The sequence below is a fragment of the Pelecanus crispus genome, chromosome 6 (genome assembly GCF_030463565.1).
Source record: "Pelecanus crispus isolate bPelCri1 chromosome 6, bPelCri1.pri, whole genome shotgun sequence".
Classification (NCBI taxonomy): Eukaryota; Metazoa; Chordata; class Aves; order Pelecaniformes; family Pelecanidae; genus Pelecanus; species Pelecanus crispus.
The window spans coordinates 14,945,487-14,970,423 of NC_134648.1; the positions used below are offsets into that span (position 1 = coordinate 14,945,487).

The following is a 24,937-nucleotide window of genomic DNA, read 5'->3' on the forward strand; positions in this document are numbered from 1 at the left end:
GGCGCGGCCCGGCCCGCTCCCCACAGGCTCCCCCGCGGGGCAGGCTGGCTGTCGCGCGGGATATACGTATACGTTTAAAAGATCTGTTTAATACACACGGAATACGGCCCGCGCGCTGCGGGATTCCTGCGCTGGCTGCGGCGGGAGCCGCTCCGGGAGAGGCCGGGACGCCGGGGACGCCGCCCCCCACACCCCCCCCCCCCCCCTCCTCCCCGCCGCCACCTCGGGGCAGGCGGCCGCCGGGCACGCGGCGGCGGGAAGGAGCCGGCGGCTCGCGCCGGGCGTGGAGCGCGAGCGCGCCTCCCCCCCCCCCCCCCGCTACCGTGCGGCCGTTAGCGCGTGGCAGCGAGCGCGCAACCGCTCCTGCGGCGCGTGCCGCCTCAGGGGCTTCCGCGCGCGCCGTGTGCAGCGGCGTGAGGGACGGCGGGCCGGGCCGGGCCGGGCCGGGCGGGGGGCTGTTCCTCGGCGGACTTCCCACCCCCGCCGGGGCTTCGCCAGCCGCCGCCGCTGCCGGTGAGCGCTGGGTGGCGACAGCGAGCGCCCGCCGCTGGATCCGCTCGGGGAAAGCGAGCGAGCGAGACTTTTACCTTTTCTCTCTTTTCCCGTCTTCGCCCACCATGCTGCGGACGCCGCTGCCCGCCGAGGAGAAGCGGCGGCTCAGCTCGGCGCCTTTCTCCTGAGGAGATGAGGGAGGTGCGGCCGGGCCGGAGCTAGCGCGACCCGCGCCTCTCCCTCGTCGTCCCCCCCTCCCCGCGTCCCCGACCACCATGAGGGAAGAGACAGAAGCTGCCGCCGCGGCCGCCTCCCACCACGGACCCAGCAAACCCCCGCAGCGCTGCCAGCCGCCGGACGGCGGCGGGGCGCCTGCCCCCCTGGCGCTCCCCGGCGGCGGCGGCGGCCCGGAGAGCCTGCGGAACGGCTACGTGAAGAGCTGCGCGACCCCCCTGAGGCAGGACCCCCCGAAAAGCTTCCTCTCTCTGCTGCTGTTCCCTGCTGCCGCCGCCTCCTCCCGGGCTCTGCTCAGCCTGGGCGCCCTGGCCGCCGCTGTCCTCTCGCTCCTGGCCTTTCACGGCCGGGGCAGCGCCGGGGACCAGCAGGACGGGAGCAGCTGGCGGAGCCCCCGGCCGCTGCACGCCTTGCTGTGCCTGTCCCGCTGCCTCAGCCCCCTCTTCAGCATCGCCTGTGCCTTCTTCTTCCTCACCTGCTACCTGGCCGGCGGCAGGCGCGGGGAGCACGGCGGCGGCACGACCCGCTGGTGGCTGCTGGCGCTTCCCGTGTGCTGCTTCTCGGGGGACTTCGTGGCGCTGCAGTGGCTGCTGCCCGCGGAGGGGCGCGAAGAGGAGCCCCAGCCTCTCGCCGAGCCGCAGATGGTCCTGGGCAGGCTCCTGACAGTGCTGGGCGCGGTGGCAGCGCTGACCCTGCCGCAGAGCTCCCTGAAGTTGCGCCGGAGCCTGCTCGTCTTGGTCTTGTCCAGCCTGGTGTGGCTGGTGTCGCTCACCAGCCTGCACTCGCTCCCCCCAGCCCTCAGACCGCTGCTGGCCGGCTCGGTCGGGGTGGCAGGCTGCCTCCTGGCACTCTGTGGCGGCGAGCACGGCATCTTCTCGGCTCAGAGCCGAGGAGCGCACCACCAGCATCACCACCACCCACGGCTCCCCAGCGTGGAGGAAAAAGTGCCTGTAATCAGACCCAGGAGGAGATCTAGCTGCGTGTCCTTAGGGGAATCTTCGGCCAGCTACTATGGCAGCTGCAAAATGTTTAGAAGACCCTCGTTGCCTTGCATTTCCCGAGAGCAGGTAGGTTTCTCCGAAACTGGAGGGAGAAACTTTCTGAGGAATGAGCGCCACTCGCTTTTCCTAACAGCTGTGTATGTCTGTGCTGGATGTCTGCTGTCAAACTCTTGTTAGAGGAATGGAGGAAAACGTTAGTCCCTTAGCGGGTTTCTCAACTCGGTTCTGCAGAATCGATATAATCCTTTGTGTCTGTATAGAAGCTGAATCATAATAATGTATTTGCTGTAGGACGGAAGGCTCGCTCGCTTTTCATACCATCTTAAATATTAAAAAGTAGTTCTTACCGATTAAAACAAAACCTCAAACCAAACGTCTTCAGCTATCAGCTACCTTGTTATTTTGATTGTTTCTTTTCCAAAGCCCACCACCTCCTCCGCTTCTGGCAGACTTTACGGGAGAAAGAAACCACAGCTTTCTAGCTGCTCGGCACTTCTGGTTCTTCCCGCTTTCTATCGACAAAATGATTGCCAAGTGCTAAAGAAATATCAGGGTTTGAGCTATATTATTTATCAAATGTTGGCGTTGTTTGAGTGGCAGCTGTCCTTCTGCCTTGCAAATTACTGTCTCTTGTTTCTCTCTCTCCCTCTCACCCTCTCTTCCTCGCTCTACAGAAGTTAACATTAGGTTTGGGTTGATGGGATTTAAGAAACTTCTTTTTACTAAGAGAGAGCTGTTCAGTAGAGTCTGGAGGGATGCCCGAAACGCTCAGTTTTCTTGAATGGAACTCTGTTGGTTTCTACCTCCCGGAAAACTTTTCAATGAGTCTTGTTTTTTGTAGCGCAAACCCCCGGGGTGGGTGGTGGGTTGTTTTTATTTGGGAACTTGCACGTGAACTGCAGGAACGTCGAGGTTTGTTGCTGGTGGAACTGGCCCGAGGCTGCTGCAAGCGGATTATCAGCCCGTTATAGGAGGGAGAATAAGGGGAGTTAATTTAATAAACGTGCAAGTGAACAGTTTCTGGGAAGTGATTGTTGCTGCAGAATCCCCCATCTACTACTGTTGTGGCTGAAATTCGTGGATACTAAATGAAATTTTCTAATTTCGCTTTGACATATATTCAGTAATGCACTTGCGATGGGCTGTGAAGTAGCTCTCAGGAAATACGAGGTGAATCTGAAACGGTGGAGCAGTTTTCGAGCATTTCTTTCCCTGCATTTGCACAATAGAATAATACAGCGGTAATTTTTTTTTTGCATAAAAGGTTAAAATGCAAGTATGCTGTAACAGGCTTCAGAAATAACTCAATAAGTTTCAAATTATCTAATGCATACTATGAAAGAAACATTAAAATACTGCACTAGCAGTTAAGATATGTAGGGAATATTGTATAATAATTTACTTTCTCTCTTCCCTTCTGGATAGTAAATGCTCTCTTTTTCTGTCACATTTGTCTGCAGTACAAAAACCTCAGAAAATGTGGTTTAATTAACCTTTCTAGGTGATAGAAGATATTTGTTCTTATGCAAGTTACAAAATGCTTCCTTTGATATTCGGCTCACTTCCTAAAGGCATGTGCATATTTCAAGTTAAGGCATTTATTATTCTTTAATTAACATCGTAAATGTCAACCATAACTAAATACCTAGAATTTATTGGCAGTACTTAAATCATACGTGTTCATAATAAAATGTAACTGTTTGGTAGACTTCCAGAATTTGATATCTTTGTTATCACTAGAACTGAACAGAAACAACAAAGACATCTGAAGTTCTTTATTCTCCTAACAGTCTATTATGCTATACAATAAATATTTGTAATTTATTAAGCACTCTTTAATGGGGTTCATACATATATGTTCTGTGCAGTATTTTATATGTGATTTTATGAGGATAACGCAGTTTAAATCCTCTGATCTCCTGTCTGACTTGGAGAGAGATCAGACATTGCAGAGCTGATAAAACATCAATTGTTTGGGCGGCGGAGGCGGGGGGGGGGGGGGGGGGGAAGTAAGCCTATAATGTGTGACTATTTGAATAAACACTACAAGGTGTTTATATTGCTTCCTTGAAACAGAAGAAATGTATGCACTTAATGCTTTTCAGAGAGGCTTTATTATGTGAATTTTCTTTAAGAACTGATTGCATGTTTTGCAGATCTTTATAAAATATTACAGTGATTCTTTTCCAATATTAATATTTTAAAAGTGAGTTTAATGAGCATTGTTAGGAAGATCAGTGGAGTACAAGGAATGTGCTGCAGCTCCACCATGACAGGAATACTTTGATGAATGAGAGCTAAGTTGCTATTGTGACTCTATTAGACGTATTTTGCATGATTGTTACTACGTAGGGGTTTGTATGAACCTCTGCAAGCAGGGGCACATTAAGAACAAAAAAGGCAGATGTATCAAATCGTAGAATACTAGGTTGGAAGGGACATCAAGTATCATCTGGTCCAACCTTTCTCGACAAAAACCAAGACAAGATGGCCCAGCACCCTGTCCAGCTGAATCTTAAAAGTGTCCAATGTTGGGGAATCCACCATTTCCCTGGGGAGATTATTCCAATGGCTGATCGTTCTCATTGTGAAAAATTTTCCTCCTGTATAGATTTTAGTTACTCTCTGAGGAAAATAGGGAATGCTAATATTGACCTTAAGTTTTCAGTTACTTGTTGATTTGAAATTATGTCCAACTCTCCATCTAGTTAAATACATGAGAAAATAATTATATTGACTTGACTGTTCTTTTCATTACTAAGCTCAAGCCAACAATTCTAAGGGGTCTGTGTGTGGGGGTAGCAGGGGGAACAGGTATGTGCGACCAGTAGCGTGTGCACACTGGAATTGGATGCGTCTATCACTGTTTTCTGGGGCAGAAGTGGAAAGAGGCCCTGTGAGCACGATCCTGTAAATGCTTTCTAATTTGAGCAGTTCTTATGACAAATACTCAGGTTATAGCTTTCTGTACTTGAACAGGTATGGCCACTATAATGCTGGAAGGTTGATACAATTAGATTACCTTTATTCTTGCGTTTTATATGATTATCCATGCTTACTTTAGCTACCAAAGTCTACGAATTCATGCTGTGAGTGGCTTTTCTGCAGTACATATGGCTACAAATGTAGTTTGAGGTGGGAGGAAAGAGTCTTGGGCAGATTATATCTTTAAATTTTTATGTGAGTATACTTAAATACCATTATCAAAATATATAAATACACATAGAAGGAAGCGATATGACTAAGGCTAAAAATTATGTAAATGCAACGTCTTTTCTGAACTCTACTGTATTAACACTTCTCCTGCTCGCAGAAATTCATACGATTGTAGCAGTAAACAGGCTTTTTTGTTTTCATACTACAGTATTGGTCTTGGACCTAGAGAGGAATTGCTTATTAACAGTATGACTGCAGTATTGATTGGTATTGCAGATTTTGTGTAGATGACGTTTTGATTGCAGGTATTAATCAGATGCTAATCTGTTAGCTGTACCTACCCCTACTGGTACCAAAGGGTTTATCTTTATTGACTGTTGCATATTTAGCACTTTTTTTTTTTTTTTAATGAAGGCCAAATCAGAATTGGGAATCTAAAAGGTCCTTGTCAGTATTGCAGATCTTGTAAACACTCTATGTCCTGAAAGATATTGTAGTAAAACATTTTTTTTCTTTAACATGTTGGTGTTAAATAACTGTGTAAGGACTCATACATAGGAAATTCTCAGAATCCAGAAAGAATATGTGATTTCTAAAATTCATATTTTTCCTTGAGTAAAGAATAGGCCTTCCTAATTAAATATACAGGATGTGTGTCCAAAACAGTCTGCAAACTTTTCCCAGTTACCTGACTAGGTTCAAATGCATAGGAAGACTGGGATTTTTTGTGGATAAAGACTGCTTTCATGTTGCACTCTGTTAATTACAGGAAGAACTGTCTTGTGGTTAGGTTGTTGGATTGACCGCCGCCTCTCCCCAGTTTCTGTTCCAAGTTATCTTGTACCTTTGATGCATTACCTTAGGAAGATCAGGACTCGATTTCAAGAGTCTAAAATATTTATGTAACTTGAAATTAATGCAGTTCCTTATTTGCTTAGACAATTTATATCTGTGTCTGTTACCTATTTGTGAAAGAAATTATACTTTGTCCTTAAGTACTTGGGGTATAAACTTTCTAGTGCAGAAGCTGTCTGTTAATATGCATTTTACAGTGTCTTAAAGTTGTTAAATTCAGATACTGTTTGCAGCCTAGAAACATGTGAGCCTTTACGTGTTGATTGCATCCAATAACAAAATGTAACTCTTCTTGCTGTGTATTTGACAAACTAGCTCTTTGAAATTTTAAGTTTTCCCCTAATGATTACAATGACTGTTAGAAAAGCGTACCTGCACGTCAAGATTTGTTTCTGTTGTTAACAGAATCTTTGTATCTCTTGGATTTTTATTGTTTACCTTATGGAGAAAATCAAGGTAGAAAAGTGGGTGTGTTGAGCTGTGAATGGAATCCATTTCAATGGGATGTGACTGAGTGTGGGGAATATACAAAGAGAAAGGATTGCATGGTGAAAGCAACAGTCTTGGAAAACTGTTTTTGCAGCCATTTTTTTGGATGAGTAGGATTATATTGTTTCTGTCTGGTTCTCTCTGACCTTGACAAAATGTTTTGCGCTAGATGAAATGTGAAATGAGAAGATGCTTGGTAAGACTTGCATCCTTCTTTTTTTTTTTTTTTTTTTCCATCCTGAAGTTATATTCTTGAAGTATTATACTGCAAAGAAGGGATGACTTGAGCATGGTCTGCCCATAGAGACCTGTATAGAGGGCAGAATTTAAGATGGTATCCTCTGGCAAAGTGACCACCAGGACCATACAGTGGTTCACAGAGAATGACAAAGAATGCTATTAGGGAGACTGAGTACAGTTAAGAACTCTGTTAGCAAAGTTTACCTTAAGCTGGTTTTTGGAGATCGGAGACTTGGTGGCAGTTTGTGTTCTGGACAGAAAAAGTATGCTAAAAGCAGGGAATCATGTCTGTAAGTCATCAGTATAGCAAAGAGGGTTGACTGTTTCTGCAGGTGTGTTTCCCAGAAAGAAAATGTAAAAGGAGAAAGGAAGGAGATCTAAGACAGCTGCTGTGGAAATGCTGGAGAAATTTGGAGGAAGGTGAGGGTGGCGTATTACAGGAGTGACCAGAGCACCAGTAGGAAAGAAATAGAGGCAGCTGGGAGAGAAGGTTCCAAGAACTGTGTGGTTGACAGTGTCAAAGAAAACTAACATGATAAATTGGATAAAGTGCTGATTTTCAGCTTCGACTAGGAAGACATTTTAAACTTATGAAAGAAAATTGTAGACATGAGGAATAAAAGGTTCCCAGGAGAGTCTCTAGAATGGCAGAGGACAGCTTCCATGCTGTGGTTTGTGAGCAGTATATTCTGTGAGGTTAAATATGAAAGGAAAGTGAATTACAAGGAGTCAGGTATATTTTCCTGAAGGAAAAGGCTCGGCTTTTGACACAATGTATGTGTGTTCGTGTATATGCCTGACAGTACCATCCTGATAGTTGAACTTGACCAACTGAACTGATTGAATACTATGGCCTTAGAAGTTTCAAAGATATCAAATTCCAACAAGTTTTACGAAAAAAGGGGAGCGGGAAGTGAAGAGACCCTGTGGAATATGCCCCAACACAGACCAAGTCTGCAGTGTGAGCTGAACTCTAAGAATCCACATGAGACTGTCTCTCATGTCATGACTGAATACTGTTCATGTGAATACATGCAGGAATTCTGTTAAAGCCTGGGCCTTATTTGTCATCTGATAGGAAAATTATGTTTTTAAAAACCTTTTTTCCTCCTGTTCTGGTTTTCTGATACCTAAAAATGAAAACTTCATGCAGCCTTGCCATCATTCAGACAAATCACTGAACAAAAAACAACTATCTATCAGGTCCGGTGTTCAGAAACTAGTTGCTGAAGATAGAAAAGAGTAAATGTTGTACTTTTGTGCAAAGATAAGGATTACAGGCAGGGACACTGGGAGATGTAGTCTGTTCTATCACTGATGCAAAAACTTGTGGAAGAAAACAGATGAGAAACTTCTGCCTGCCAAATGAGAAGGGAGGGCAGTCATAGAGGCTACAGCTATAGAATATTTTTTCGGAATCTTACCTGTTTTTCCAGGATAAAACCATATGGGGAGAGAGCTGAAAGAATAGTTTAAGATGAGAGTAAAGGGGAGTGAAAGGAAATGTTGAATTTCAATGTGACTTTTTCAGTGGGTGAAAACAATGCTTGGCAAGGTGGAACGACACAACAGAATAAATTTTAATGGAAAAAAAATAGTGAGACTTTTCTGCAACTCAGTAGCATGAGCAAAAATTTAAGGTAAAAGTGAGGGCTTGGATTGGTCAGGGCAGACTGTGTAATATATGAGTGAATGTTGGTGAAGCATAAAAAGGATCAATAACTTTAAGGATCCAGTGGAAGTGAAAGAGTACTAGAGCCTTCTAAACAGACAGGAACCACGGATGCTAATAAATTAGAGTTCACAGGGTAACAAGTAAACTGACAGATGATGGTATTTGGGAAGGGGAAGTGTGACAGAAACAGATCAGAGAGAAATGACCTTAAGAAAGATGAGTTAAGTGAATGGCCTTATTGGTGAGCGTCACAAAATGAAGTGTTAACTAGACGTGGCATAACAATGAATGACTGCTGAAATAAAATTACAGTTTCTGGAGCAGTTTTATATTTGAAAATGGATCATAGGGCTTTGGGAAAGGACATAATTCATATAAATACAGGCAGCTGGTGACCAGGAGTAAGTTTTGATGTGTTGGGCCATACCTACTTTTTCATAGCTTTTATATATAGCATGTTACTTTGAAAACAACTGCAAATTTACTGGGAGAGGGACAGAATAGGGCACAGATATCCAAGCAATTTTTTTATATCCCTCTTATTTGTGTGATAGTTCAACATATATGAAAACCAGTGCTGCTGTGCAGAACATTTATGTCTACCAGTTGTAACCTCACTTTGTATAGGAGGTGTGGAAAAAGTTGACATATTTCCAGTTAGATGACTGATTGAATAGTAACCCTGACAAGTTTTGTTACCCAGTACTGAGTTGCGAGCCTTAATGTTCCTTTATGCAAACCCAAATTCCTTCACTAAGTTAAAGGCATATTTTCAGCAAATGTTCCATTTGTTGTTCATTTGATAAATAAAAGTTTGTTTGGAATGTTAAAATGAACTTTTTCCTATATAATTTACTATTTTTAAGCTACTCAAGGTACTATAGAAAATGTAACATGTGAAGTATTTGGGTGCTTTGGATTTGGTTTTGAGAGGTCTTCCCTCTTTTATGAGGAACATTTCAGACTTTTTTGTGTGAATTAGCAATTGGTTTAGCTATATACATGCTGGTAATAGTAATTGAGAAATATACATGGGGTTTAATTTGGGGTGAATACTTTCCGTATGTCCAAAACAGCCAGTGTTACTCCCCTGCCCTAGAGGAACTGTACCACTGTTAGATGGTGATACAGCAAGCCTGTGTCACACCTGCCTGTTTATATCTGTTGTCAGCAGAGTTTTATCAGCAAAGTTCATAATAATGAATAAACTCTTCTGAAAGTGTGTGGAACTTAAGGTTTGCAGAGGGAAGTTTTATCAGTTTTATTGAAATAACAGCTTAACTATGACTCCCTGCATAGGCACTATGGTATAAGAGTGTCTCTTTTAACCTTCATTATCGGTCATGTTACATTTTCTTTTTTATTAGATTAAAACCTTTTAACAGCATAGGAGCTAAACTAAAGGCTAAAAAAGGCATTCTTATACTAGGCTCACTGTCTGCATCTTTAGCATGATTTTTGTTCTAATGAGATCTAAAGTTAAAGGCCTGTGTTTACATTTAGGGTCTTTTTATTTTTCTTAGAGTCAGTTTAATATTACAGATTCAAACATAACTTATTTTCCAGGTTTGTTTTTTTTTTTCTTTCTTTCTTCTCCTAAGCACTGTTGTGTGGTGCCTGTTTGCCACTTCAGGAATGTAGTTTTGTTCCTTCTGTCTGTTAGATTCTCTTAAAAGGAATTTCTGGGTACTCTTACTTTACTAATATAGAATAAGAAGTACAGATTTTTTTAAGAACTGGTATCGGTGAATTTTTCTAGTACTTTTGGCTCTCCAGAACAGTTTCTATCCTTTCACACAAATTGCTGATACACATATTTTTCAACATTTGATGACTGATAAACACTAATCCTCAGATACCTCATTATCTTCTGTGTGAGAGATGTATGGTGGCCAAGGAACCTTACAGTGTATATGTTTTACAGAAGTGGATGGCTTCTTAGCTGGGCTTGTAACTTTGGAAGGGATAGATGAGAACAGACTTTTTGTGAGCTTACTCTGAGGCAGGGATTCATCTCTGTATTTATAGAACATCATTAGTAGTTAATAAAATTCAGTGTCATGGTTGTAGTTTAATGATGCTAGCTTTAAAAAGAAAGGAGTGTATCCGAGAGAAATCTTAAGTGATTATTGTATTGATTTATGTCCACACTAGCCCTCATTTAATTTGGTTTGCAACCTAGACAGTGTAATGTGTAAATGCACTCGCAGGCTCTTTGATACCTACTGTTGGAATTCCATAGTATCCTACATATTCTCACTCCCTTAGAATTATCCTCATTACATAGTATGAAATTAAATTGCAGTTAATTTAAACTGCATTTTTGTAGATACAAGCATTTATATGTGTGGGGACTAGGGGAGGGAAATTTGTGTTGAAACCTGAAGGTGTGATTAGCAGACTGAAAAAGTTTAGACCCTGCTGTGCCTGTGAAATGCCATCTGCTCTGGCACTGCCCTGAATGAATTGGCTCAGACTGGAAGAAGTAAAAGCACACTAGCACAGTTTTCCTCTTGACTAGCTGGATCTGCAAGAAGCAGGCTTTGTTTTGCTGAGAGATAGATGAATGTTGATTTGGATTATACTGTTTCCATTGAGGTTGTCCATACAAAAGTGCACTGAAACACTGATGTACCTACTGTGTATTGCTGCTTATAGATTGGGATAAATAAACACATACATTAATGATGACAGGGGCTTGGTTCTTCCTAACATGTACTATAAGATAGAGCAGCATATTTTATATCTTGACTAGAAAACACAAACAAGCTTGTGTTGTCCACCCGGTATGTGTCCTCTTTCTGTCCTTGTTTCAACTAACTGCATTTTCAGGGCAGCGTAATATCGGTTTGGGGATCACTGAAGCACGCTTACAAAGCAAATTTCAAATGAAACTTGCAGTGAGAGAATTTCAATTGATTATGTACACAGATCTTGAACTAAGCATCTTCTAGTCCTTTTTTTTAATAGTAAAGAGCTGAGGAATGTTACATAGGATCTTTCCAATGATTAAAGCATTGTAGTATGTCTATCTGAAATGAAAATGAGTGATTACTATAATGTAAATAACAGCTTTGTGCTGTTATGGCAAAGCGCAGTTCAAAGTATTTTGATTACAAGTATCTGTTAACTTATTTTTATGTAGTTACAGAAAAGCATTAATTAGAATCTGTATCAGAGTTTCTTGCTACCTTTTATTCACCACAGCAGAATGTTTCCATGCCATGGTAATACTGAAAATCTAATTTTTCTTTCTATTTGGAGATGCTGGTTGAGCAAGTTTGATTAAGAAAGAAGAGTTTGGAACAGCTTTTGTGTTAATGACCAGTCCTTTTTGTCATTGCTTTTAATTAATTTGTTTTTCGTAACTGGCAGCCTGTTTGTTAGATGCCAAAGAATTTTTAAAGCAAACTGACAATAATATGTTTGCAAGTGATTTTCTGTGATGTCAAGATGAAAATAAGAAAACAGGAGTAGATGAGCAGAGGCAGATGCTGGCTATTGCTTTTAAGGGCGGCCTGTTTTCAAACCCTCTGAGACAATGATGGTCACATTGCAGACATCTGCAGAATATTCTGAAGAACAAAATAGTACTTCAGTCTATGTGTGAAGGATAACAATTTTTTATGAAGAGTAAAAATCAAAGCTAGGTAAAAGACCCTAAGCTTCAAACAATCTTGTTAAAACTGAGTAAAAACTCTGTGCTTACATATGAAATTTGCATAGCCCATTATTAAGATGGTTAAAGATAAAATTTCAGGACAAATTCATTTAGAAACTGATGTTATATTTGTAAATATGACATTGATATCTTGTTCAGGAAAGTATCTTACAACTTTAAAAAAGATTCAAACTGTGTTTCATATAATAAAGAGATGCCATTTCAGGATTAACTGCAGAAGTCGGTACAGCTTTAATAATGGACTTATAAAGGTATATAGTCATGTAATTTTTCTTGTATGACACTAGTTGCTGTTAAAATCTCATTGCTAAAGATTTGTAAGTAAGTCTTCTATACTTGCCTTAACACATGTTCTAGTAGGAAGCTCCCTAGAGTCAGCAGAGCACTTAACTTTCAAGTGGAAAAGAACATGTATTTTACAGTGTGTAAGGATTGAGATTATTGTCCTTACTTGTTTAAAAATTCACAGGGTTTAATGTAATTTATAACTTCAGCTCTCTAGTAGCAAGTGTAAACAATCTCAAATGAATACATTCTTAAAGCTATGTTCCTCTCACCTGTCTGGTGATGCGCAGGATTGGTGTGCCTTTAGAAGGTACATCTTTGTTTTTAATTATTTGGGTCTTGAAAGTACAAGAAAAATAATTTCCCAGGAGATCAATGTTTGCTAGTAAATTGCTTACTTGCTTGTCTTGTCTTTTTTGGAATGTCATTTTTCTTTCTCTTTCCCTGTCCTTATCTGTTCTTAATTTTACAATCATTTTAAAACTTCTTCCTACCAGTGCATTCTTTCATCTTTCTACATGTTACAGGATCAGTAGCATAATTTGGTCCAAAATTGCAAGTGTCTTTCAGCAAAGACATAAGAATGTTCTGACTGAAAAGATTTTACTTTTTTAAGAACCTAGCAATCAAATTATTGTCTAAAAAAAAATTGTGGAACATTTGATAGCATATAATTTATAAAATAGAATAATTAAATGTTTCTTTGCATTTACAGCATAAAAATATTTCTAGAATCCCTTACTTCGGTTCATGTACATGTCCATTATTGAAAAATGATACATAAGTAGACCACATTTGAAAAGGCGCGTACGTTTGTTTTTGACATAATCATACAGACCTTATCCTTTACCTTGATACTACACAATATTGTAAAGTTCTTTGTTGTTTTCATTTTGTTCATTTAGTTCTGCAAGTTAGATGCAAGGTGCTTACTTGCCTGCTTCATTCTCTGTAAGCATAACTGCAAATTTATTTTTAAGATCTGAGCTCTTAATATGTAGGCTTTTATAGTTAGGAACTTATTCTTTGCTGCCCAAGAGAATCTGTATGTCTTAGGTAGTTTCATAGCTGAAAACAATCCTCTGTTTATTTCCTGCATAGAGGGGACAAAGGTTTTCTAAGTTGTTGGTTGGTTGGTTTTTGGTTTTGTTTGTTTTCGGGTTTTGGGTTGGTTGTTTTTTTTTTTTTTTTTGAGAAGACTAAGCCTTTAGCCATTTTGTTTATGTTTTGCCTAACTCCTATTCTAAGCAAGTGAGGAGGGAGAAATAGGAGTAGTATTGGCTCAAGTGTTGTAGTTGTAGCACGAATAGCTGGCTGACTAATGATAATAGGGAATGAACTATGCCTCAAACTGAAGATCTTACCCACTTCATTTCTCCATTTAAAATGGAGGAAAAGAATTAGAGGATTTGTATTTGTCAATGTACCTTCCTGCAATGTTTGAGAGCTATTAAGAACGCTTTGCCTGATCTTTATGATACTGCCGTTCATATAGAAATTTAACTGAGGTATTTCATTCTCATTACAGCTGGGGTGTAACAGGGTCAGTAGGAGCAGAGAAGTATTTTCTGTCCTGATGTCTTGAGCTTTATTTGCCTCCACAGGGCAAGCAAATTTAACTGGGCTTTTGCAGAACTTTCTTTTTTTTTTTTAAAGGAAATTTTGAACTTTATTTCCAATTTCTGAGTAATATTTTGGCTCAGCATGTCTGTTAAGATTCACAGCTGTGTGCCAGGTCTCTCTTTTTCTTCCCATCAGCTCTGCTTCACTTTTTGAGATGTTCTGCAGTGGTACCCCTGCAGATTTCAGGAAAAGGGGTAAGCCAAGAAAAGCCAGAGTCAAAAAGAAGAGTGAGTTCCCTGCATCTGTTTTGTCATGAGCATCATTTGGGAGGTTATCTAGCTTGGTGGACAGAGCTGTATTTTTCTTCTCGTGTCCCAGTTAGAGTACAGCAGGAGGCAGAGCTGGAGAAAAACTGTATATCGTGATGGTGGATTGTTATAAGGCAGATAACAATTCTGAGTACTGCAAAAGTACTAAATCATTAGTATTTGGATAGGTTTCTGAGCCTTAAAGAGGCTGACCTTCTATGCAAAATAGTCTTGTTCGATATCAGTTACATAACCAAAATGGTTAAGTCATTTGGTGCCTCTGTTCATATTTAGATATAAGTATTTTTTAGTGCCCTCTGACAGAACTTGTGTGGATGTTCCTCCACTTGGTTCTAATCCAGGCATCTAAAACCTCATTTTATCAAAGATGTCCTCAGCAACCATTTTATGTTTTAGTTTTGGAGAACCTGTCTGAACCTTGAATCCCATAACCTAAAGCTGTCACGTGGCTTAACGATTTTTCTCAGGGCTCTCTGATCCATTGTTGAATAGAGCTGGGGTGAGAATCTTTTGTATCCCAGCATAACCCTGCAATAATAGTCTTGCAAGTCTGTGCTGGTTTGCTTCCCTCCCCTACAGGGATATTTGGGTTCCTCAACATGCTTTCTGTCATCACAGGTTTTCTGCCTATCATTGCCTCTTCATCCCTGAAAGGTCTTGATCTCTTTCTGGAATTTCCGTAATCACATACCAGCCTACTTCCTTTATTTTTTTCTGAGCTGGCTTTCCATTCAATTGAGGAAAATTGTCTATTGGTGAAGAAAACATTTCTTTCTCTTTTCTTCTGCCTTCCTACCTACTATGTGGGTACTGCAACATCAGAATGAAGAGGAATGCAGGTGTATGGGAAGAAGCTAAGAAGTGATGCGGAGGAAAACTATACTAATAGAGTAGAAAAACCTGCTGACAGAAACATCTGCATTTAGAGAAGAACATCACTGAGATGCTAACAAGTAGTTAACTGCTGACTAAGCCACAGCATTGATCATATCGTATAAACACGGTAGCCCTTTTTTGTTTCTTATTTTCTAGATAAGTATTGTTGCCAGTGCATACCTGCCTACCGTTCTTCGGAGTTTTATTTCAGGCCACTTGTTTGTACCCCTGGGCTTTTTGGCCTAACACTTCGTATTTTGTGTTTGGAATATGGATAAGTTATAATAATAGATTTGAGCAAGAAGGCCTCCCAAGAAACTGGAGAATCCATGACATATTTGAAAGAATGAGACTTCCAGCTACTGGAAAATCAGGACTGGTTTAGATCTCCTTTTAGAGCAGTTCTAACTTGATATGAACCTGGCCTCCTAAGTAAGCTTTTGTGAAAGAAATAGTGAAAAGTCCCTAATGTCGCCTCCTCCCTGCACCTTCACATTTTTGATACCTAGTTCTCTTTAGTGGTCAGGAAGCTGCTGTGACAGGTTGTTCTGGCTGGCTGGTATCTGCCTATTTCAAAATGCTTTAGGGGATTTCCCACTTAACATTGCACTGGGTAGATCAGTCAGTGAAGGTGGGAGACTTTTTTCCAGCAGTAAAGTTCATGTGCATTTTGCCTTGGTGAAGCATTGCCCAGAATTTTTAACCAAAAATATTACTTTTATCTTGCCTTTTTGCTTTCTTTGTGCCCCCACAACTATTCCATAGTACAGAAAAACAGTTGTGTTTTACACCAGATAGGCACCAATGTCAGCACATAAAAGCTCTCTGCTGGAAATAGTTTGTTTCATGTTTATTCATGTCCTGAAATGACCGAATTCACATTTAAAAATAAACCCTAAAATTATCCTTTTTTTTTTTTTTTGTGCAATATACTGTCAGAAAGGCTTTTTTTTATTAATGTGTTTGATTTTTTTTTTTAATTTGCTCTAGAATCTGCAGTTCCCCTGAAAGATAGCACACTGATGAGATCCGTGCTCTCTACGGTTTTTTAAGATCAAAATGCGATTTTTGTTTTCCTTGGTGTTTACAGTAACTGTTTTGTGATACATTTTAAAAACATGCTTCCTACTTCTATATGAATGCATGTCTATTTGAAGTGAATGAGAAGTAGTTTGATAGATCCTCTTCATGTCTGTATCTAGTTTACTTTGGGTATAGTATAAAATCAGGAAAATTCTGGAACTATGAAGTTAAAATCAGAGATACAGATAATTTGATGTTTTATGTAAAATCTGCAGGTGACTAATTGTTTTAAACTTAATTTGTGGCAGAAACTTTCAGTAGTACAAATACAAATTAAAAGATCTCTGTTACGTATTTTTTTATTTTAGATTGTTTTCTTTCTCGTGTTTTCCTTCTCAATTAAAAAGAAAATGCAGTGTAGACAGCTACTGCAAAGGTGTGAGAAAATTAAAAATGCATGTGCAAAACATCGCTGTAAAAGTTAATTTATAGGTATGATAGCTTAACTGTAAAGATGTTAGTCAAGGGTTAACCTCAGTGTGTTTCTCTGGCTGCTGAGTGAAACAGGATGCAGTGACTACATTGTCAGACTGCTGGTGTGAGTGCAAACAGATGAGGAAATGCTGGATCAGGCACTTCAGCAACTTGGGCTGTTACCTAGGAAACTGCTTGCGTCATACTTGCCAGCAATTAGCTTACAGTTCTTTTATTTTTGATAGTGTTGCAAGCTGAACTCGACTGTTACAAAGGAAAAGACTGGCTTCATCTCAAACTGTTTGGTTGTGACTGCCGCTATGGTGCTCATGAGAATTTGCAAAGTGCTACTTTGGATAAATTGAAAAATTATTTAAACTCTCCAGCCTACTTCTCCAAAGAACATTGTAGTTGTGCTTGATTCTGAAAGATGTACAATCAAATTTTTGTGATCTGTATGAAAATGATCTTCCCTAGTTACCAAAATTCAGTACTGTGCAAGTTTCACCAGTGTTTTGGATATCGCGACCTATTCAAGAAATTATACTGAAGTATTCTTGTGAGTTACATATTAAAACATAGTTTTCAAAATTAATGTTACCTGAGGTTTAACCTCTAAAGCAAGGGATTCTTTTTCTAAATACTTTTTTCCTCTGTTGATTAAAATTCAGTAACTTCCAGTGGTTACTTAACCACTAATATAAACCAGTTAGTGTTGAAAGCAGTGTGTGTTTTATCTCAGACAATCATCATGTCTTCTGCATTTCACTTAAAAACTGTAAACACATTCACAGTAACTGATTCAATATTGATGTATGTTGCTACTATGGGTATTGCCTTATGGCTAGCCATGGCTAGTTATTTTTTTTAGGGAAAAGTCATGCAGTGATCAACAGGTTAAACCAAGAGTGTTTGTCACTGTGTTTTTACTTTTGTTGTTGTTGTTGTTGTTACATAGGCAAACACACAAATAAACTTAGATTTTAACGAACTAGTATTATAGGTTATAGTTAAAGGCTAAACATGTTAAAATGTCAAGGTTAATACAGAATACACTTCTGTTCCTGTGTTTGTGTGAAGCTTAAAAAGTTAATCTATTTTAAGTGTTTGAATACTAGGATTTTCAAATTCATTTGGAAGAATTCTTCCATATAAAACCCACTCATTTTCTTCCTTGTTAAAAGAATAACTTTGACAGATCATCAGTTAGAGCCGTGTTAGTATCTGAAGTCTACATGTGAAGCTCTTGGGGGCGTGGGAGGAACAGGACGACAACCAACCAAACCTCCCTAACCCCACACCCACCCCAAAACCACCACAAACAAAAAACCCCACCCAACAACAACAAAAAACCCCCTCCAAACCCAACTCTCCCCCTCTCCCCCCTCAGCCCCAAACCCTTGAATACAAAGCTTAGAAAGATTGACTATCTCTGTTTCTGCACATTTATAATAGATTAACTTGGCTTTAAGAGCCTAGCAGCCCGTATTTTTAGGGCGTTTTGCACACTGTAGGCCGGTGTCATCTATGGTTAGCTAGTCACTGGGGTTGCATTCCAAACAGTGATCACTGTCTACCTGGCTTGGGTTCTTCATATGGGATTCTCTTCAATTTTATTTTATTAAAAAAAAAAAAAAAAAAAAAGAGGTTTTGTGTGTGGGTGGAGGTGGCTAAAGCACTGGGATGCCATTCTAAAGGAAGGGCAACTGTTTTTCTGCTAGTTCAAAATCGCTTGACTGACTTGTCCAACCTCACTAACACGTGTTGTTGCATGTGGCCACTGCTTGCTTTGTGCTTTATTTGTTACATATTCATGTTAGCTCAATTGCAAGTTATGAAGTTTTACCATTGAAGTTAATGATTATTGGGATTTAAATCTGTATGATTAATGAATGGCTAATGTAGATGTTAACAAAGCAAGATCTGGAAATCTCAATTTTGAATTCTGAATTTTGTCCTTAATCTTCTTTATCCCTTAAATTCTGGAAAGTAAAATGGAGGTTATAGTGGCATCAGATCACCATGGTGTTCCATGAATGTATGTCCAGTAACTTTGCTGTTTATTTAGGGCAATGCCTGCAAGTTGCGCAATACATTAAACATATTGAATATTTTGTTTTATCCTCATTTAGTATTTTAGCCCTGTAAGCCTTGTCAGTCTTCCTTCAATTAAGAAGATGGGAGTTACATGATCACATACTTATTTTTCTGCATAACTTTTAATATTGCTTAATTATTTGAATTTAATCTCCATTCTGGCACTTGTTAGCTATTTTCAAAGTGCTTTTATGAGCTGACAGTATTCGGTTGTTGTTTCCTGAATGCCATATTCTCAGCGAGACTGTTTGGTATACGTGCATGTTTCAAAAGAGAAGGCTGTAATAACAGATGGAATTGCAGCTTAGTAGGACACTACTTGGCTATTTAACCTTCCAAGCATTACAGTAAGGGACTGCATTTCTTTCAGCAAAGTCTGTGAAGTTTTGTACAATTCCTGGGGAAATATTTGGTTTATATCTGTTGTAGTCTCCTAATTTCGTAAGCCAACTTGTCTAATACTGTATGTTCTGTAACTTTTAGAACCAGTCAGATAGGTGGGTGCTATGAAAGAGAAAAGGGATTAAGGTCTCTTCCATCTTCTTCTGATTGTGATTTTTACTGAGGAAAATAGTAAAGTGTTCTTTGTAACTCTTATGTTATGAAGTATTTTATAGAAAATGCCACTGAAAATATCAAGAAAGTGATTGACAGTCCATTGTTTCTTTATGTGTATGTAGCTAAAATGGCCAGCAGTCAGATCACCTTGCATGGATAGTTTTGTGCATCAGGAATATTTTCATGCTTTTCTGACCAACACAAAGGGTTTCTTTCTTTGTTTTGTTTACTCATCATATGGTTATGTTCCTAAATGATCATTAGCATCACCTAAGATGGGCAGGCTTTTTAAAAATAGTATTATTATTCCCATTGTCTAATTTGAATAACTTTCTTCTAGGTCTCTTTGTTTTCAAACCATCTTAGCCAGTAATGCTTTTTTGTTTCCATGTTATCATTAAGATCAATAGAGGAAATGATGTAGACTTAATTCTGTTCACCAGCCCTTTTCTCCTGATATTAAAATCTTCCTCTATCCTCTGAATAGGAAGTTTCTCTACAGCTCCACCCTAGACATCACAACTTCAGCCTGCAGTAAACTTGTCATTGGGCTTCTTTCTTTGGGATTTTTCAGAGGATGAAAGCTAGGGGGAATTACAGAGAGGCATACCTTAGCCATCTCTAAATTTTCCTGGCATGTCAGAAGTTTTCCTTCACTATTTTGTGATTTTTTTTTTTTTTTTTTCCACTGTTTGTTTGTTGTAGTGTCCAAGTAAGTAACTGCTTTCCAGTTTCTTCAGTGTCAGGCTTTCTCTCAATGTGTTTGGTATCCTCATAGAATTTGAGTCCTTGATTAATCAATAGAATGTAACAGTTTCCTAAAATCTTGTGGAATGGAGAGCTTGTTTCTCCTTTTCACTGCCTTAGATGACAGTTGCAGGTGATTTTTCTCAGTCTTCATATCCGACTACAATTTTCTTCTGGGATAGTCAATTTATGAACATTTCTGACTTAAAATGTTGTCCTCTGGGTACTGTAGCTATTTAGAGGAAATGTTTTTGCTAAGATGCACACTGGAGGCCGAGACTTTGTGGCTTTTAGGGTCAAATGATATAGTGATATCAGTAACTTTTCTATACCTCCCTCTTTTTTTCTTTATTTTTCCCTTTTTTTTTTTTAAATTTTGGAATGCTGAACTTTTGTATTTGTTTCTGATACCTTCTATTTTTTTTTCCTCAGCCTTCCTCATTGTTCCTTTACGTTTTGGTGGGTTTTGATTTGGGTTTTTTTTTGCCTCTTCTTTTGCTGATAATGCCAGCAGAAGTAACTAAAATGTGTGGTGAAACAGCAGCTTTTGTTGGCTGGGAGGTACAATTGCAGTGCAAGTCTTGATTAAAATTTTGAGTTCTGGGGTCAGAGCATGATAATTTTCTGATGCTAAGAACTATGTCCAATTTAGATTAATTTTTATGTAGTTGCAAAAAAGGAGGTTTTTTTTCTTTTTTTTGACCTTTGGACGTATCCTTTCTAATCTGAGCACCTCTACTCAAATGTTCCAATTCCCTGATTGCTTTGTGGCACTTCCACTGAAATGAGTGGTCCTTCTCAGCACTGTCTGCTGGTTCCTGCCCTGGCACCATCCCCCTTTGTGCTCATACAAGCATTCATGAGACTACACAGTGAACTGAATTGGGGAATTAATCCATGTTAAAACTAATTGGTTCTTTTTGTAGTTCCTTGCCACGTGTCTGCGTGAATGCTGTTGCTGCATAAGAGAGGGAGTGACACAGGGATAGGAATGAGCAGCTAAGGGAGGGCAGGACTGCCCCTTTATTGTGTCAATGCCAAGTTGTGATGATTTAAGAGAACTAACAGCAATGCAGTTTAAAGAATGGATGTGTTAGGACTTCCCAATAAATCAGTCAAAATAGCATCCCCTCACACCCAAAAGTCTCTATATTTTTATTATGTCTTGAGTGAACTGTATATTCTGCGTTTGTCTACTTGAAGTAAAAGGAACAGAATGCTTCAACATTGCATAGCTGAAATAGGGCAAACAGGTACTTAAAATGTAAGATATTAAGCAATTGCAGTCAGGTGTGGTACCAGGCTTGCAACATATAAAATTATACACAAAGTTTTCACAAAGACCTTGAATGGAAAGGTGCGGTTTAGGTATCTAAGTTAGACTTGTACAGTGAATGGGGCAGAGAGCTCTTCTGAAAAATAGTTTAAGATTGTGTGGCAACCGACAGAATCATAATGCATTCATGTGTGAGAAGAGAATGAACTGGTAAAGGACACATATTAGGATTCTTCCTGAGTATTTGGCACTCTTTTAAAACAGAGCTTTAATACTGTTGTATTTATGTGAAAATTCTTCATTATTTTCAGTGAAGTAAAATGAACACATTATAAAACTGTAACAACACTTTTGTGAGTCTTGGACTCTCATCAATCCATCATGCTTCCATCTACAGGACTAAGTATGTAATGCGGTAGTGGAGAAAACTATTACCTTAGAATGTAGAAGTGGAAGTCCTCTCATGCTGAGTCAGGAAGTATGTCTGTCCCTCCTTGATGCTTCTAGGTATTTTAATGATTTTTCTGCCCACTTTTGTGGGTACCTGAAGTTTCCGATAAAATAAGTTGCTGCAGTAAGGAAGCTTTAATCCAGCTCTTTGCAGTAACCCTCCTTGGCTCTTAATTTTCATGTTGCCAAAAATTCACATACGTGACAGCAAGAAAAAGGGAAATGTGATCAAAATGACAGTTTCTTATTAATAGTTCAAGCCCAGGCTGAACTTCATGGGACAAATAGGTCCCATGACTTTGTTCCTGCCGGCTTCAGAGTTCTGTCAGGTTTACAATTTTCTGTAATATGGAATTGTGCAATCCAATCATGTATCACTCCTTTCATAATAACGTAGTCTGTGGTATGTTCATTTTAGGGAGGTGTTTGCTTGTATGTTCTCTCCATCATCCCAGTAGAATCACCAGTGTAAAAGGCATTAGCCACAATGATCACTTTTTGCAGAAGGGGTTAGGAGTGGAGAAATGGAAGCAGGCCCACCACGTCTAATTTCAGCTTTTGAATGAAGTCATCTGTTGAGGAGTACACACAAATGACTTCATGTATCTGTTTCTGTTGTGAACTTTTTGAGTTTTCTTCTACTATATGCTGGAGGTTTGTGATCAAAGAGAAAATCTTGTGAGAACACCTGCAGTCCTGCTGCTTTGAGTTGTTAGCTCTATCCCTTTATGAAATCTGAAATATTAGATCTTGCACTGTGCACCTAATAAACTAATAATGCTTTCCTAACACAAGGACAGTTTCTCATCACCTAATTAGTTTTTTTTTTTTAAATAATGTTCACGAAGATAAAGCAGAGATTTACCTGTGATTAAGTTCACATTTTTTAAACCAAAACATTAACAAAACTGTTGATTATATACATGCTTGACAAAGATTAGACTCAAACCCAGGAGAAGTGAGAGGGAAGTAAAAGGAATGATAAACTGGAGAGAAAACTTTAATCATATAAAGAAGAAGCAAGACTATAGAAGCATAAAGTTTGTAAGTAAAGCCTGATGTCAAGCTGAATTTGCTTGATAATTTTTTTGATCTTCTATACCAATTAGTCCTAGCCAGAAGATGGAGTTAGAACACTTTTTTTTTTTGGTTATGTCAAAATAAGGATTTAGCAATTCTTAGGGCTTAATCGATTTGCTAGTGATTGTACAAGATAATCTGTCCTAGACAATGCTGTGTGAAGTATGAAGGATGTGCAGGGTCCTCTGTCACGGGAATTCCCAGGATATGGTCTGTAAGATCTTTAATATGTGTGGCTAGTTGGCAGAAATATATTGAAGAGCTAAAACAGTAAAAAGACTTTTCAAGTGAAAACTTTATTAGAAATATAGTGTAAGAAATAGTTGAGAGGAATTATTCATTGACCAAGAGAGTTTGGCAAGCCTTTTGAAGAGTGTAAGAGTGGCCCTTAGCAGTCATCCACTGTAATAACTGCAAAAAGGTATAATGATCGTACAGCATTTCAAGAAAAGGGGTACAGTGACTACTGTTAGTGATGGCTTTAAAACAGTTCTGTCTAATGCTTCTAACGGTACAGCTGAGACAATTTGCAGCATACTGTGAAACCTCCTCAGGAAATTGCGTGAACATGGGTGGTTATTTTGTGTTGAATTCCATTCTGCCATTAATCTTTTTGATTAATTGAACATTTGGAAAAAGTAGCCCACAAGGCTTAAATATTTTGTCAAAACTCCTTGTTGAGGCTGATGAACTGTCAAAAGTTGAATGTTCTGTGAAATTTAGCCAATGTTTTCTGTAAATGGTCGATGCTGGCAGGGATATAACCCAAGGCCAGACTAGGCAATTCTAATCCAAATTCCCTGCCTTATTTTCTATGCCATACTATCTGGGGGCCTCCAGTCAAAAACTTACCTTTCTTATATGTTAAAGGCTTTGTTCTTAATGCAAATGTACTGTGTGCTGATACTAAATCATAAATAATTAATTAGCTTGGTTACAGTCCTGTATGGGTTGAGGAAAATAAGATTACCCTTTTATCTATTGGTCAGAAACATGCATCGAATATTGGTCAGAAACATGCATCGAACAGAAGCAATTTCAGAATCTCTTAAGTGTTTGATTGTATTGGTATTTAATATAGCTTGATCCATAATAAGATTACAGATTTTGTTGCTATGTTGAAATGGTAAAAAAGCTGTAATGCGTTTGTATTCATTAGATTTTGTTATATAAACCAGAGCTTTATTCTCTCTTTTCATGGAACACCTATGAATCAAAGGATACTTATTTTCCAAAATGCTTAAAAATAGTACTTTCAGAAGATAATATTATGTCAGAAAATTTTAACGAAGTATTCAAAATGTTTCAAATTTTCCATATGAAAACTAGGAATATTGAGATTATCATGAATACTGTTTAGTGAACTGATGTGGATATTTTGTTGTTGTTGTTGTTTTTCATTCCATATCTTCTTGTAAGTGCTTTGTGTAGCTTGAGTGGTTTATTTGATTGAAGGATTGCTGCATTCTGCTGATCTGGTTACTTAGTAATGATTCTTAGAACATTTACTTCAAAGTTTTTTTTTTAAAAAAAAAGCAAATCTATGTACCCCCAAATTCTAAAATTTTATAAAAAGAAAAAAAGTAGAATGCCTAACATTCACAAAACATGTGTTTTTCCCACCCCATTTTCAGATCTGTGTATTTAATGACTGACTTCTTCTGATATGTCTGAACCTTGTAAATGCCCTGCATGTTCATGCTGAAATCTCATAACTTCAAAGCAGCTACACTTTTTTATATTAACAAAATTATTGTCAATATCAAAAAACTTTGAAATTAAATTACAGCTTTTGCATTTTGACATTTAAATTGCAAGTTGCTTAGTATTCTATTTTCATAACCTGTATGAACTCTATAGTATGCTTTTGTTTAAGCAGCTGTAGTCATTTTTAGAAACTGCATTTTCTAGTTTGCAAAGTAGTAGCTCATTTTCTGTGTCCTGAGCAGTTAATTAAAACTGCTTAAGTGTGATAGTGAGAGTTAACATTCTTTAAATATATAGTGTGAGTCAGTCTTATGGTGTTTGTAATAACAAGTTTCCACATCACTTTTTTTTAAGCACGAGTGTGAATTTTTTTTCATTGAAGAGTAAATGAATTGTTCCATTGTGCAAATGAATCAGCATTTCTTTTGTAAGTAGATTTTTCTAGTCTTAACCAATTAATTTTTGTCAACTCCAAGTAGAGTTTCCTCTAAACAACATCTTTCATCATTAAAGCTTTAGTCCTGAACTTGCACTACTTCTTGAAATCATAGTCCTTACCAGAAGCTAAAGCATATTTTACCTATGTAAATGTATCCCTAGAGTTTACATTACGAGGCAAAAAGTGTTTAAGAAATAATTTCCTGTCTC

The 24,937-nt window shown here is 39.0% G+C and overlaps 1 protein-coding gene across 1 annotated transcript in view; it reads left to right on the top strand.

Annotated features, from left to right (window-relative positions):
• Positions 1-767: 767 nt before the first annotated feature.
• Positions 768-24,937, top strand: part of PDE3B (phosphodiesterase 3B) — a 95,395-nt gene continuing 71,225 nt past the window's right edge. Inside the window, exon 1 of the mRNA XM_075712668.1 lies at positions 768-1,793. Coding sequence (XP_075568783.1) covers positions 768-1,793 — 1,026 coding nt within the window. The remainder of the gene's footprint in view (positions 1,794-24,937) is intronic.